The sequence below is a fragment of the Muntiacus reevesi genome, chromosome 1, assembly GCF_963930625.1.
Source record: "Muntiacus reevesi chromosome 1, mMunRee1.1, whole genome shotgun sequence".
NCBI lineage: Eukaryota > Metazoa > Chordata > Mammalia > Artiodactyla > Cervidae > Muntiacus > Muntiacus reevesi.
In genome coordinates this window covers 104,761,388-104,774,659 of record NC_089249.1, presented here as the reverse complement: position 1 = coordinate 104,774,659, position 13,272 = coordinate 104,761,388, and the positions used below count along the sequence as shown (strand labels likewise).

General features: G+C 35.7%; 1 protein-coding gene across 3 annotated transcripts in view; it reads left to right on the top strand.

The window, feature by feature from the left end:
• AGL (amylo-alpha-1, 6-glucosidase, 4-alpha-glucanotransferase) overlaps positions 1-13,272 on the top strand; it is a 97,038-nt gene that overhangs the window by 25,690 nt on the left and 58,076 nt on the right. For all 3 annotated transcript variants that reach the window (XM_065908166.1, XM_065908149.1, XM_065908158.1), the window contains exons 3-5: positions 8,213-8,423; positions 10,210-10,376; positions 11,483-11,686. In XM_065908166.1, the coding sequence (XP_065764238.1) occupies positions 8,213-8,423; positions 10,210-10,376; positions 11,483-11,686 (582 nt within the window). The remainder of the gene's footprint in view (positions 1-8,212; positions 8,424-10,209; positions 10,377-11,482; positions 11,687-13,272) is intronic.

The following is a 13,272-nucleotide window of genomic DNA, read 5'->3' as shown; positions in this document are numbered from 1 at the left end:
GAATAAGATAGCCACACCATGTACTGCGGTGGCTAAGCTAATTTTAGCAAACTGAACTATTAATTATGGAAACTGACATACTCTAGGTATTCTGATATTTCATTTACTGTATATAAAAATTTTAGTTTCAAGAATATGGATTTGAGGTTACAGAGTGGCTATATATACCCTTTCAGGTATGCACTGCTTATCAGGATATAGAAAGAATAGGATTTAGTTTTCTTTCTCTTCTCTCTTTCCTTTTTTCTCTCTATGTATCTACCTATTTTGATTAGTTAAAATAAGTTAAGAGAAATTCCCTGGTGGTCCAGTGGTTAGGTTTCTGTGTTATCACTGTCAAGGACCGAGGTTTGATCCCTAGTCAGGGAACTAACATCGCATAAGCTGTGTGGCACAACCAAAAAAAAAGTTTTAATATGAAAATAATTAAATTTTGCTAATATATGAATTGATATTGATGCTCTTGGTTCATATGTTAGTTGAGTTATAAACAAAAAAGATAGATTCTGAAGAAAAAGTGGAGATTATAGGTCTACAAGAGGTTGACAGTCACAGTGTCACTGATTTGTTTATGTTGCCATGAATTATACTTTTATCTAAGCCAGGTTAAGTAGATATGCAAGTTATATTATCTTAAATAGTAGAATCTTTACTACACTTTGTAATGAGAAGCAATGTAACCATAAATTTCTGTTTTACCTCTAGAGGTTGTCAAACTTAAAGATGAGTTGGAGAGTGTTTGAAATGTGCTGTTTTTGTCCTTTTCAGAAATGACATGTAGCTTTCTATAATGTATTTGGAAAATATTCTCAGAAAAATTAAACACAGTCTGACTCTAAGGTAAACATGAGTGAGAAAGTAAACTGCTTTTGCTGGAAATTGATGCCGTAGAGTTCAGCACATTTCTTTCCTATAAAGGTTCAAGTGGCAGATACTTTCAGCTTTGCAGGTAACTCAACTCGACCATTGTACTATGAAAGCAGCCATAGATAATACATAAATGAATGGTGTGTTCCAATAAAACTTTATTTAAAGATAGGGGATATACTTTACCAACCCTTGCTATAGGAAGAGCATTTTAAATATGTATTTTTAGTAATGATTCCATCATATGATTTCACCCACATAAATAAATGAATATCCACTCAATTTAAAAACTGGTAACAAAGTTTTCTGATCTGTTTGAAATGTACCCAATAAAGAATTTTAGTTGGTTTTCAGATCACCTCTTTAATATATAAAATGGGACATCTCTTTAGCTTGTAAAAACAATTGATATATGTCAGGGAAGCACATTTCAATGAAAATATTTGCATAATTAATGAATGGATTTGAAAAGTTCAGATCATGGATTAGTAAACATAGCTACCACGAACTTTATCCATTAGGATTTGGGTATCTTTGTGTTACATTTTTTTTTCAGATCTGAGACCACTAAATAAACTAAATAAACAGGACTTTAAATTACTTTATCACAAAATATTAAACCAAGATTTAAAATTAATGAAATGTATTTAATCACGTTACTTTTATGAGAGATATTACTAATTTTTAATGAGTTAAAAGATTTGTTCCATTAACTAATAAATAAAATTAATTATTTAAAATATTGTTATTTTATTTACATCTTGTCCTTATTTTGTGTTTTATAAATTATATAATCTATTAAATTATCATAATGTATATTATATAAGTAAATGTTCGTATTTGGAGAGTACTTGTAATTTTGTTCCAAAGGTAGACCACTGATCCAAATCCAGTTTAGAGGTTTTGGATGAGTTTTAACCTTTGTACTACAAGTTCTCTGAATCCTTGTGTAATTATAAAAACAATATTTGTATAAGCTGAACAGGGGGCAGGTTGTTTAACTGTGCTCAGATAGCCGATCTCTGATATTTGTACTTCAGAATGACACCATTACTTCTGTAATAAACTTAATAATTCTTGGAAATGTAGTTCTCAAAATCACTTAAGTATTAAAACTTCATATTTTAATCCTTTGGGCAATTTACTTCTCAGTCTTTCTCTTCATAATAATAGCTCTAGTATAAAAATGATGTTTCCCAATTACAAAATTATAAAAAGGTATAAAAGTCTTTTTTCTGTGCTTTTTGTTTCAAAACCAAATTGGATTTTTACTGTCTAAATACTTTTAACACCTGCTTATAGTATCATGATGTGTAAATTCCATCTCCCTGCTTACTGCCATATGTCATCATACTTTGTCCCAGAAAGGATTTCAGAAGATCTATATAGACACATAAAATGTAACAAAATATTGAAAGTAACATATTATTAAATGTCCCTTGATAATATGATTTATAGTGGCTTTATAATGTAATATACCTGCTTACAGAATACCATTTGTACCATGATTTATTTAATCATTCTTAATCATTGTATATTTTATTTGTTGTGAGTTTAGTTATAATAAATGAAACTGTGATGAACATCCTTATGTATCATCTATGTTTATATCACTGATTAATTGCCTATAACATAAATGTCTTTATGAAATTATTAGCCAGTAATATAAACTTTATTAATATTCTTAGTATATTTGTGCCAAATTGCCTTATAGAAAAATTTGTGCATGTAGCTACTTGGAAAAAATTATTAGTTTCACTGTGTAGTGTGAGGAGTAAAAGTGAGTCCCTCAATTTTGGCAAAGTTACTTGATAACTCCTTTTGAATAATTTGTTTCTTGCTTGCCAAATCCATTTACTATGAGTAAATTTATATCCATATTTTGGTCCAACACAAGAATACAGTTAGCAGTACTTATCACTTAATTATAAAGTGTAATTTTTTCTAGGAATTCCTAGAACATCTATTCCCTCATATTATTCATACTGCAGGATTTAAAACAGAACATTCATGTTTCTCTTGACAAATATATAAGTATTTTAATTGGATTAGAATAAACTGAAAGAGTCCAGCATTCTCTTACATATTCTGCTGGTATCTTTTCTTCACAAAGAATGTCTTACCCATGTTTAATATTGTGCTGTAGAATTTACCACCTCTCAAACAGCACTGTGAGAGATTTATTTCTTCCAAAGAGTGATTTTAGACTGACTGAAATATATCTACATGTTCTCTACTTCAGGATTTGCCTTGAACCAAACTGACATTCTTTATATATAAATAAATAGCAGTTCTTACTCATATTTCTGATTCATATCACTGTCAGTTCAGTTCAGTTCAGTCGCTCAGTCATTTCTGACTCTTTGCGACCCCATGGACGGCAGCACACCAGGCCTCCCTGTCCATCACCAACTCCCAGAGCTTGCTCAAACTCATGTCCATTGAGTCGGTGATGCCGTCCAACCATCTCATCCTCTGTCATCCCCTTCTCCTCCTGCCTTCAATCTTTCCCAGCATTAGGGTATTTTATAGTGAGTCAGTTCTTCACATCAGGTGGCCAAAGTACTGGAGTTTCAGCTTCAGCATCAGTCCTTCCAATGAAGATTCAGGACTGATTTCCTTTAGGATGGACTGGTTGGATCTCCTTGTGGCTCAAGGGACACTCAAGGGTCTTTTCCAGCACCACAATTCAAAAGCATCAATTCTTTGGCTCTCAGTTTTCTTTATAGTCCAACTCTCACATCCATCCATGACTACTGGAAAAACCATAGCTTTGACTAGAGGGACCTTTCTTGGCAAAGTAATGTCTCTGCTTTTTAATATGCTGTCTAGGTTGGTCATAACTTTTCTTCCAAGGAGCAAGCATCTTTTAATTTCATGGCTACAATCACCATCTGCAGTGATTTTGGAGCCCCCCACAATAAAGTCTGTCGTTGTTTCTACTGTTTCCCCATCTGTTTGCCATGAAGTGATGGGACCAGATGCCATGATCTTTGTTTTCTGAATGTTGAGTTTTAAGCCAACTTTTTCACTCTCCTCTTTCACTTTCATCAAGAGGATCTTTAGTTCTTCTTTGCTTTCTGCCATAAGGGTGGTGTCATCTGCATACCTGAGGTTATTGATATTTCTCCTGGCTTGTGCTTCATCCAGCCTGGCATATCATATCATATCATATCACCATGGCATATCATATCACCATAGTAGGGTTCATTGTATCTGTCTCCCTTGCTTATTTATAACATCTTTCTCTGACAGTGAAAAACCTGACTCTTATCATTGTTGTTTGTGAAATATATTTTCACCAAGTATAGAATTCTAGGTCAACTGTTAGAATTTTTCAAAACTTTTATAGATGTGGCTCCACTGTCTTCTTTCTTGCACTGTTGCCCATGAGAAATCTGCTGTCATTCTTTTCCTTGCTCCTCTGTACATACTCTATCTCTTTTCCTCTCTGGCTGCTTATAAAATATTCTCATTGTCCCTAGTTTTGAGCAATTTGATACTGATGCTCTTTGGTGTAACATTCTTCATATTTCTTGGATTAAGACTGTTAAATTCTTAGATCTGTAAGTTTTTTTCATCAAGTTGGGGTATGTTTACCTGTTATTTCTTCAAATAATTTGTCTCTTTTCTTCTCTCCTGTGAGTAATCTAATTACATTTCTGTTAATGGTTACACTAATTTCTGCCCTATCTCACCATCCCTTAATTCTGTTGCCTGTATTTTTCATTCTCAGGTGTTGTAGTTTTAATCTCTAAAAGCGTAATCTTGATCTTTTTTATTTTTTCTTAATACTTTCCATGTATGGACCCAACTTTTTGAACATATGAAATACAGTTTTGATAACTGAAGTCCTTCCTTGTCTACTAGTTCAACATCTGTGTCATTCATGGATTGTGTTTTCCTCCTTCTTTGTATGTCTTGTAATCTTTGTTTGGATGCCAGACATTATTAATTTTACCTTGTTGAGTGATAGGTATTTTGGGATTCATAGAAATATTCTTGGTCTTTGTTCTGGAGTGAAGTTAAGTTACTTGGAAATATTACTGTCTTTTTGAGTTTTACTTCTATGCTTCATTAAGCCAGTCTAGACCTGTGCCCTGTCTCAGGCTCATTATTCCCCACTACTGAAGCAAGATCCTTCTGAACTTTCTACCCAGTGCCTCGTGAATGTTCTCAGTTTAGCTGGTGAGAACAAACTCTGTTCCTCATCTCAGGTATTTTTCCTCCCAGACATGCACTGGCTAGTACTCTTCTGAATACTCCAGGAATACCTTTTCCAGATCTCTGGAATTCTCTCTCTGTGCAGCTTTCTCGTCTTCATCCGCTACTCTCGTCTGAAAACTCTTCGCTGCCTTGATCTCCACAAGTTCTTAGATCCGCCTCTTCAACACAGGAAGTCAGTTGAGGTCTGCCTGGGTCCCTTCTCCCTTTGCCCCATCCTGTAAACTCTTTCAATACAGGGCAGTTATAAGACTTACCTTGTTTACTTTCCATCTCTCAGGGATCACTGACTTGTTGCCTAACATCAGGGACTTGAAAAATTATCAGTTCATATATTTTGTCTGATTTTTTTTTTTAATTGTTGGTTTCTTTTAAGTTTTGGGGAAGATGGTAAATCCAATCCCTGTTATTCTGTCTTCGCCAGAAGCAGCATTTGCAAGCCATTTAGATCTCTGTTTCCTCTGTGTGGAATGCCCTATTCCAGATATCTGTGTGGTCAACTCCCTTACCTCCTGTTTCTGTTCAGCAGTTTTTTTATTGGATGCTGGACATTGTAGTTGTTCTGTTTTTATCTCTGAATTGTTTTCTTGCTTTAAAGGAGTGATGAGTTTTATTTTAGAAGTCATTTACATTATTTGTGGATCAACTTAATCCTTTTGAGGCTTGTTTTTAAGCTTTGATGGGATAGGTTTATATTAGTTTGTACTCCAGGACCACTTTAACCCTGTTATTTAAGACATGACTCCCTTGAATAAAACAGCTGTTCAACAAGGTCTCCTTAATTCTGGCTGCTTAAAAATTGTAATGTATCCCAGACCTGGGTGAGCACTAGGAATTGTTCAATTTACAGCTTCTACTAGCTGTTCTTTTCCCAACCTCATCTCGTGTAGTGAAACCCTATTTGTGTACAGTTTAGTTTTCAGGCAGTTTCAACATGACTCTAGGTAAATTTCTGGAGTTCTTTCTTTGTTTAACTCCCTTCTTCTCATACTCTGCCCTGAAAATCGCATTCTCTTCACCCTTCCCAAGCACTAATCTCTGTCTCTTCAGCTCAGTGAGATTACTATTTCTGCTCCCTGTGTCGCAGCCCAGAAAGGTCCTCTAGTCTGAAAGCTAAAAAGTTTATAGAAAATCTCAGGCATCACAGTTCTTTTCTACCTTTTTTTGAGAACAGCTGTTTCATATAGTTCTTTTAGTTTATCAGAAGAGGGCAAGTCTAGTTCCAATTACTCCATTATGGCCAGAAGCAGATATCTTCAGAATGATATTTTTAATACACAAGTTAGGTCCTGTCACTCCTGCTCTAAACTGTTCATTGACTCATTTGAGTCAGTGGAGAAGCCAAAATTCTTACAAGTCTCTGCATGATCTGACTCCCTTGTTACCTTTCTTTTGTCTTACCATACTATTCCTCCCCCAGCTTGCTTCAGCCTAACCATATAGAGCTTCTTGCTATTTCTGGAACCACCAGGCATGCTTCGACCCTGGGTCCTTTGTGCTTTCTGTTTCCTTTGCTTGGTCAGCACTTTCCCTCCATGCTCATGATTAAACACAAGGCTAACTTGTTCACTTCTCCCGAGTCCTTCAACTGCTCAATAATCATCCTATTTAAAGTTGCTACCAGCTCCTTACCATCACTCCTTTCCTCCCTACTCTGCTCTGATTTTTGTCCCTTAGCTATTACTATACTTCTTTCTTCTCAAAAAGTTTCTTAAGCTTGAAGATTATAACCAGTAAAACTAAATTTTCCTACCTTCATCAGTTATTATTTCCCATTATTAATTAAATATTATTTTCCAGTCACACAGTCGTGTCCAACTCTTTGCGGCCCCATGGACTGCAGCACACCAGGCTTCCATGTCCTTCAGTATCTCCCAGAGTTTGCTCAAAATCATGTCCACTGAGTCAGCAATGCCATCTAGCCATTTCATTTTCTGCCACCTCCTTCTCCTCCTGCCCTCAATTTTAAATATTACACACACATTTAAAATTTATGTGCCTGATGTTTCTGATAGACTGTACTATAGTCAGAATGTTCACATTCTAATAATTGTGATCAAAGTTTGCCTTGAGCCAGTAAACATTTTTCTTTTACAGTACTTATGACTATAATGTGTTAATTTTTCTCTTCTTATGGCCAAAGACTTGTAATACAGTACAGACATCTCAGATATATTTTAATAGAGATAGTCAAACTAAGGCAAAAGAGAGAATGTTTTGGCTTTCAGAATTCCAGGAAAGACTTAAGTAAGTAAACCATGAAGAGCAGGGATAGAGGCTGTAGTATGCTGGAGTCGCTTGTGTTGGCTGTCAGGAGCTGATGGTGAGTATCTCTTCCCAGGTCCATGTTCAGTGATGTCATGTTGGCAGCTTGTTATTGACCATGGTGAAATTGTTTTCTCCAGAAGTCAACAAACACTGCAAATCAGAGTTCCGCACCACCCCACACCACTCAGCTCTACACAACCACTTGTTAACTCTCTATTATCACATCTCTGAATTTGAGCAGACGTTGAGAATAATTGGTATCAGGGGCTCAAATGCCTTTCAGACTCTTGTTAGAAATCTGAATTCTGCTCTCTAGAGGTTGACTTCTCTCGGGGAAGATGGGCCTGCTCTATCTGGTAAGATAGTTGTCCTGTGATCTCCCAACTTTTACATATTATCACAGACTCTGATACCACAGAGAAACTCACTTTCTCTGTTTCAGCTTGAAAAATACCAGTGAGTCTCTGATTAGATGTTCACTTCTGAGCAGTCAGCTCAGGAAGTGGAGGTGGGGGATTGGAAGGGGGTGAGGGGCTCGTGGGAATGGTGGGGAATGAGATCATGTAATAACTTGCATATCCCAAAGCAGCCATGCAACTAGGAGTATAAATTTCCAGGAGAAGAAGAGAAGGGCAGTACAGAGCAGACAGTTCTATGGTGTATACTGTATGTTAAAGTGCAAAATTAAGCTAAATTAGAATGCAAAGTAGTTCCAAAAACAGCATTAAATATTTGGAATTCTTTTAACCATAGTTGAGAAATCATTTTTTTCATAATACTTTAAGTAAAACATCTTTTTAATGTGGTAATTTAAGGCCTGCAATGAGTTTATTGAAATGTGCTTTATGTTTAGGGTTTGAACTGCAGTTCCGATTGGGCCCAACTTTACAGGGAAAAGCAGTTACTGTGTATACAAATTACCCACTTTCTGGAGAAGCATTTAATCGAGAAAAATTCCATTCCCTGGAATGGGAAAATCCAACAGAAAGAGAAGATGATTCTGATAAATACTGTAAACTTAATCTTCAACAAGCTGGATCATTTCAGTATTACTTCCTTCAAGGGTAAGTCAGGTGTTCTGTATATGAAAAAAAGTTAATTTATTCTCTAACTTGATGTTATCTAACTTGTAACAAGTTATCATATGAGCTATGGCAGTGCAGTTTTTACAGGAGTTTCTTAGGATGCAATAGAATATAATTCTTTAGTTTCTAGGTAGGAATTGTAAGCCTCATTGCATATTCAAAGTATTATTATTTAGTATTTTCTTTCAACCTGGTTATAGCATTCTATTCAATTATGTGCCCTATTATTATTGACAGATTTTAGTACAGATATTTTTCCTTAAAGCAATATTATTAGATATATATGTATGCATTGTTTATGTTGTATAGAGACTGGAAAAAGATAAAATGTGGCTTTTCCATTGAGTTTCACTGCAACTTTTTTTTTTCACTTTTCTTTATTTTTTAATTAATTTATTTATTTTAATTGGAGGCTAATTACTTTACAGTATTGTACTGATTTTTGCCATACATTGACATGAATCAGCCATGGGTGTACATGTGTCCCCCATCCTGAACCCCCCTCCCACCTCCCTCTCCATCCCATTCCTCAGGGTCATCCCAGTGCACCAGCCCTGAGCACCCTGTCTCATGCCTCGACCCTGGACTGGTGATCTATTTCACATATGATAATATACATGTGTCAATGCTATTGTCTCAAATCATCCCACCCTCGCCTTCTCCCACAGAGTCCAAAAGTCTGTTCTTTACATCTGTGTCTCTTTTGCTGTTTCACATATAGGGTCATCGTTACCATCTTTCTAAATTCCATATATATGCGTTAATATACTGTATTGGTGTTTTACTTTCTGACTTACTTCACTCTGTATAATAGGCTCCAGTTTCATCCACCCCATTAGAACTGATTCAAATGCATTCTTTTTAATAGCTGAGTAATATTCTGTTGTGTATATGTACCACAGTTTTCTTTTTTTTTTCTTTTATTTTTATTAGTTGGAGGCTAATTATTTTTGCCATACATTGATATGAATCAGCCATGGATTTACATGTGTTCCCCATCTTGAACCCCCCTCCCACCTCCCTCCCCATCCCTTCCCCCTGGGTCATCCCAGTGCACCAGCCCCAAGCACTTGTCTCATGCATCCAACCTGGACTGGCGATCTGTTTCACCCTTGATAATACACAAGTTTCAATGCTGTTTTCTCAGATCATCCCACCCTCACCTTCTCCCATAGAGTCCAAAAATCTGTTCTATACATCTGTGTCTCCTTTTCTGTCTTGCATATAGGGTTATTGTTACCATCTTTCTAAATTCCATATATATGCGTTAATATATTGTATTGGTGTTTATCTTTCTGGCTTACTTCACTCTGTATAATGGGCTCCAGTTTCATCCATCTCATTAGAACTGATTCAAATGAATTCTTTTTAATGGCTGAGTAATATTCCATGGTGTATATGTACCACAGCTTTCCTATCCATTCGTCTGCTGATGGGCATCTAGGTTGCTTCCATGTCCTGGCTATTATAAACAGTGCTGCGATGAACATTGGGGTGCACATGTCTCTTTCAGATCTGGTTTCCTCGGTGTGTATGCCCAGGAGTGGGATTGCTGGGTCATATGGCAGTTCTATTTCCAGTTTTTTAAGGAATCTCCACACTGTTCTCCATAGTGGCTGTACTAGTTTCACTACAACTTTTTAGAAAGATTTTATGGGCTTCAAAATATGTTTTAAAATAGGGTAATTTACTTTCCAGTTAGACAGTTAGATGAGACTTTTTTTCCTGTCACTAACTGAAAAGTTTTATTTTGTTTTTTCCTCAGAAATGAGAAAAGTGGTGGAGGTTACATAGTTGTGGACCCTATTTTACGTGTTGGTGCTGATAATCACGTGTTACCCTTGGACTGTGTTACTCTCCAGACATTTTTAGCCAAGTGTATGGGACCTTTTGATGAATGGGAAAGCAGACTTATGGTTGCAAAAGAATCAGGTAATACCAGCTTTTTTTCTTCTCTTCTTTAAAATAAATGTAATTATCATCTGTGATACACATTGCAAAGGCTTTAATCCTCCTTTTAATTTCACTTCTTAATCTATTTAGTAATATAAATAGGTAGAACTTTATGAACTTGTTGATATTTGACTATTTTAGCTTACAAAAATGGTAAATTATATGGTTCAACTTAATAATTAAGGAACTCTATGACAAAATGAGATTATTATTGTCTCTCTTTTTTTTATTGTCTCTTAAGACTTTACTTTGACATATAAACTTAGTAAGCTACCAAAATGTTGGAAAATGTATTATCATTATATATAATTTTAATTCAACAAGCGTTTAATGTGAAAGTCATATGCTGCCATACATTTTACTCTTAAGTAAAGCATAGTGTTAATTTTCTACTTTCAACTTGAATGTAGAGTGAAGAAAGAAATGAGAGGTTCCCTGACATAACTAAAAGAATACAAGTACTATGAAACATTAAAACTAGGAGAAAGATGTACTGATGTACTTGCACAGGATATATTTTCTACATATAAATATATCCATTCCAGAAATATAAATTGAACCCCTAATAGTAACTGGGCACTCTCTGTGATTTTTTTTTAAATACATCATCTCATTATCCCTATCTTATATGTGAAGAAACTGATAATCCTGAAAGATTTCGGTAGACTTGCTTAAATCACTTCTGGTACGGCTAGGATTTGAACTCAGGTCTTTAACCCCTTCTCTTGTGGCATGGTTGTCTTACCATTTAGAATTACTTAATGGAAATTTAAGGGCTTCCCAGGTGGCTCGGTGGGTAAAGAATCTGCCTGCAAGGCAGGAGACACAGGAGACGTGGGTTCGATCCCTGGGTTGGGAAGATCCCCTAGAGGAGGACGTAGCAACCTACTCCAGTATTCTTGCCTGGAGAATCCCATGGACAGAGGAGCCTGAGGGGCTACAGTCCATGGGGTCACAGAGAGGCGGACGCATCTAAAGCGACTGCGCACACAGGCATGCGTGGAAGTTTAACCTTACAACGTATATACTTCGTTTTAGGTATATCTTTTCTCTTAATGGTCTTTGTTTACTTTCTTGTGTTGCAGGCTACAACATGATTCATTTTACCCCACTGCAGACTCTTGGACTATCCAGGTCATGCTATTCCCTTGCTGATCAGTTAGAATTAAATCCTGACTTTTCAAGACCTAATAAAAAGTACACCTGGACTGATGTTGGACAGCTGGTGCAAAAATTGAAAAAGGAATGGAATATTCTTTGTATAACTGATGTTGTCTACAATCATACTGGTATGAACTTCATTAACTGCTTCTATTAATTTTAATGAGAATATTGTATGCTAATTATTTCATTCCTTGCTGTTTTATTTAACAAATTTTGAAAACACAAGTAATGATTAGGTGTCCTTCAGTTTAAAAAATGACTTGAGATAGTATCACTTTTTTTTCAAAGAAAGCAGTATTAATTGAAGATATAATTAATACATAAGTATTTTACATGTAGTGATTATAAAAACAGAAGTATGATCATAGGAAAAAAGCCACATATTTCAAATTACAATATTAATACTTTGCAGAATGACAAATGAATCCTGTATAGTGATAGCTCTGGTACCCTAGCATATATTTGGAAAAAACTGAATGATGTTATTTGAAGAGAAAGCTAATGGTAAATTCTTAGAACTTTATTGTATCTTTTACATGTTAACAAATGTTACTGCAGTTAACCTGTTTTGGGTCCCAGATTTCTTTCCAATATCCAGTTCCATAAAATACGTTCTAAGTTTCTGGATGCTGTTCCTCAGAAACATCAGCTGTCATTGCAGCTGGGCCTGGAGGAGCCGCTAGTCCTGATCAGAGTGCACCTTGCAAATACTCTCTTCTATTTGCTGTGGTATAGAGAAGTCAGAAAACCACTGATTTACATATGTAAACAACAAGGATTCCAGGTGGTAAAAAACATTTAACAACAACAAAAAAATCTCTGCTGTGTCATAAAATCATTTCCTAAGTAACCATAGCAACTATGAAGATATTTAAAAACACAAAGATTCAGTTCATCAATATAAATAATAATCTCTAACTATAATAATAAAAATTCAAAGTTAGACAAAGTAGGTATATTCTAAAGTGTGTTGTTTCCGCCTGCACCTGAAAACTAAGCATCAGGGTTCACAGTGAAGACTTCCTAATATCCAAGAATTTGATATTCTTCACTTGAAAATTTGACATTATTGATAACCACTTTGACATCTTTTACTATTATTCACATCAAATTTATCAAACCACACAATGGAATTATACAAATTATGATATGACTTAGGCATCTGTAACAGAGAGACAGAAAAGTATAGTGACATAAGACTGAAATTATACTTATTTCTATAAAAAAATGAAGTAGGCATTCTAAGATTGGTGTGGTAGCCCACCCGTTATAGGGAACTGAGTTCTTTCTCTCATGATGCTCTGCTGTCCAGCACTTTTGCTTCCAACTCTTCATCAAAGGTAGCCACTCCAGTTCCTGGTATCACCTTCTACCCAGTGGAATTGAGGAAAGGGAAGTAATGTCTTTTAAGGGCCTGATCTGGTGTATGTATCACTCCTGCTCACACTGCATCAGATGGGGTTTTGTCTCTTGTCACACCTGGCTAAAGGAGCTTGCAGTGTAGTCTCTTGCTGGTCAGCCATGTCTGTCACTGAACCCTGAGAATTCTGTTACTAAAGGGACAGAGTGAGCATAAAATTTGGGGTGCAGTCACAGACTCTGTCAGAGACTATTTCTAAAGCATTTAAGAGATTCTGTGTAATATAGAAGAAGTGAGCATTACTTCCACCTTACTTGAAAAGTGTTGCATATCATAATATCTTTCCCACAA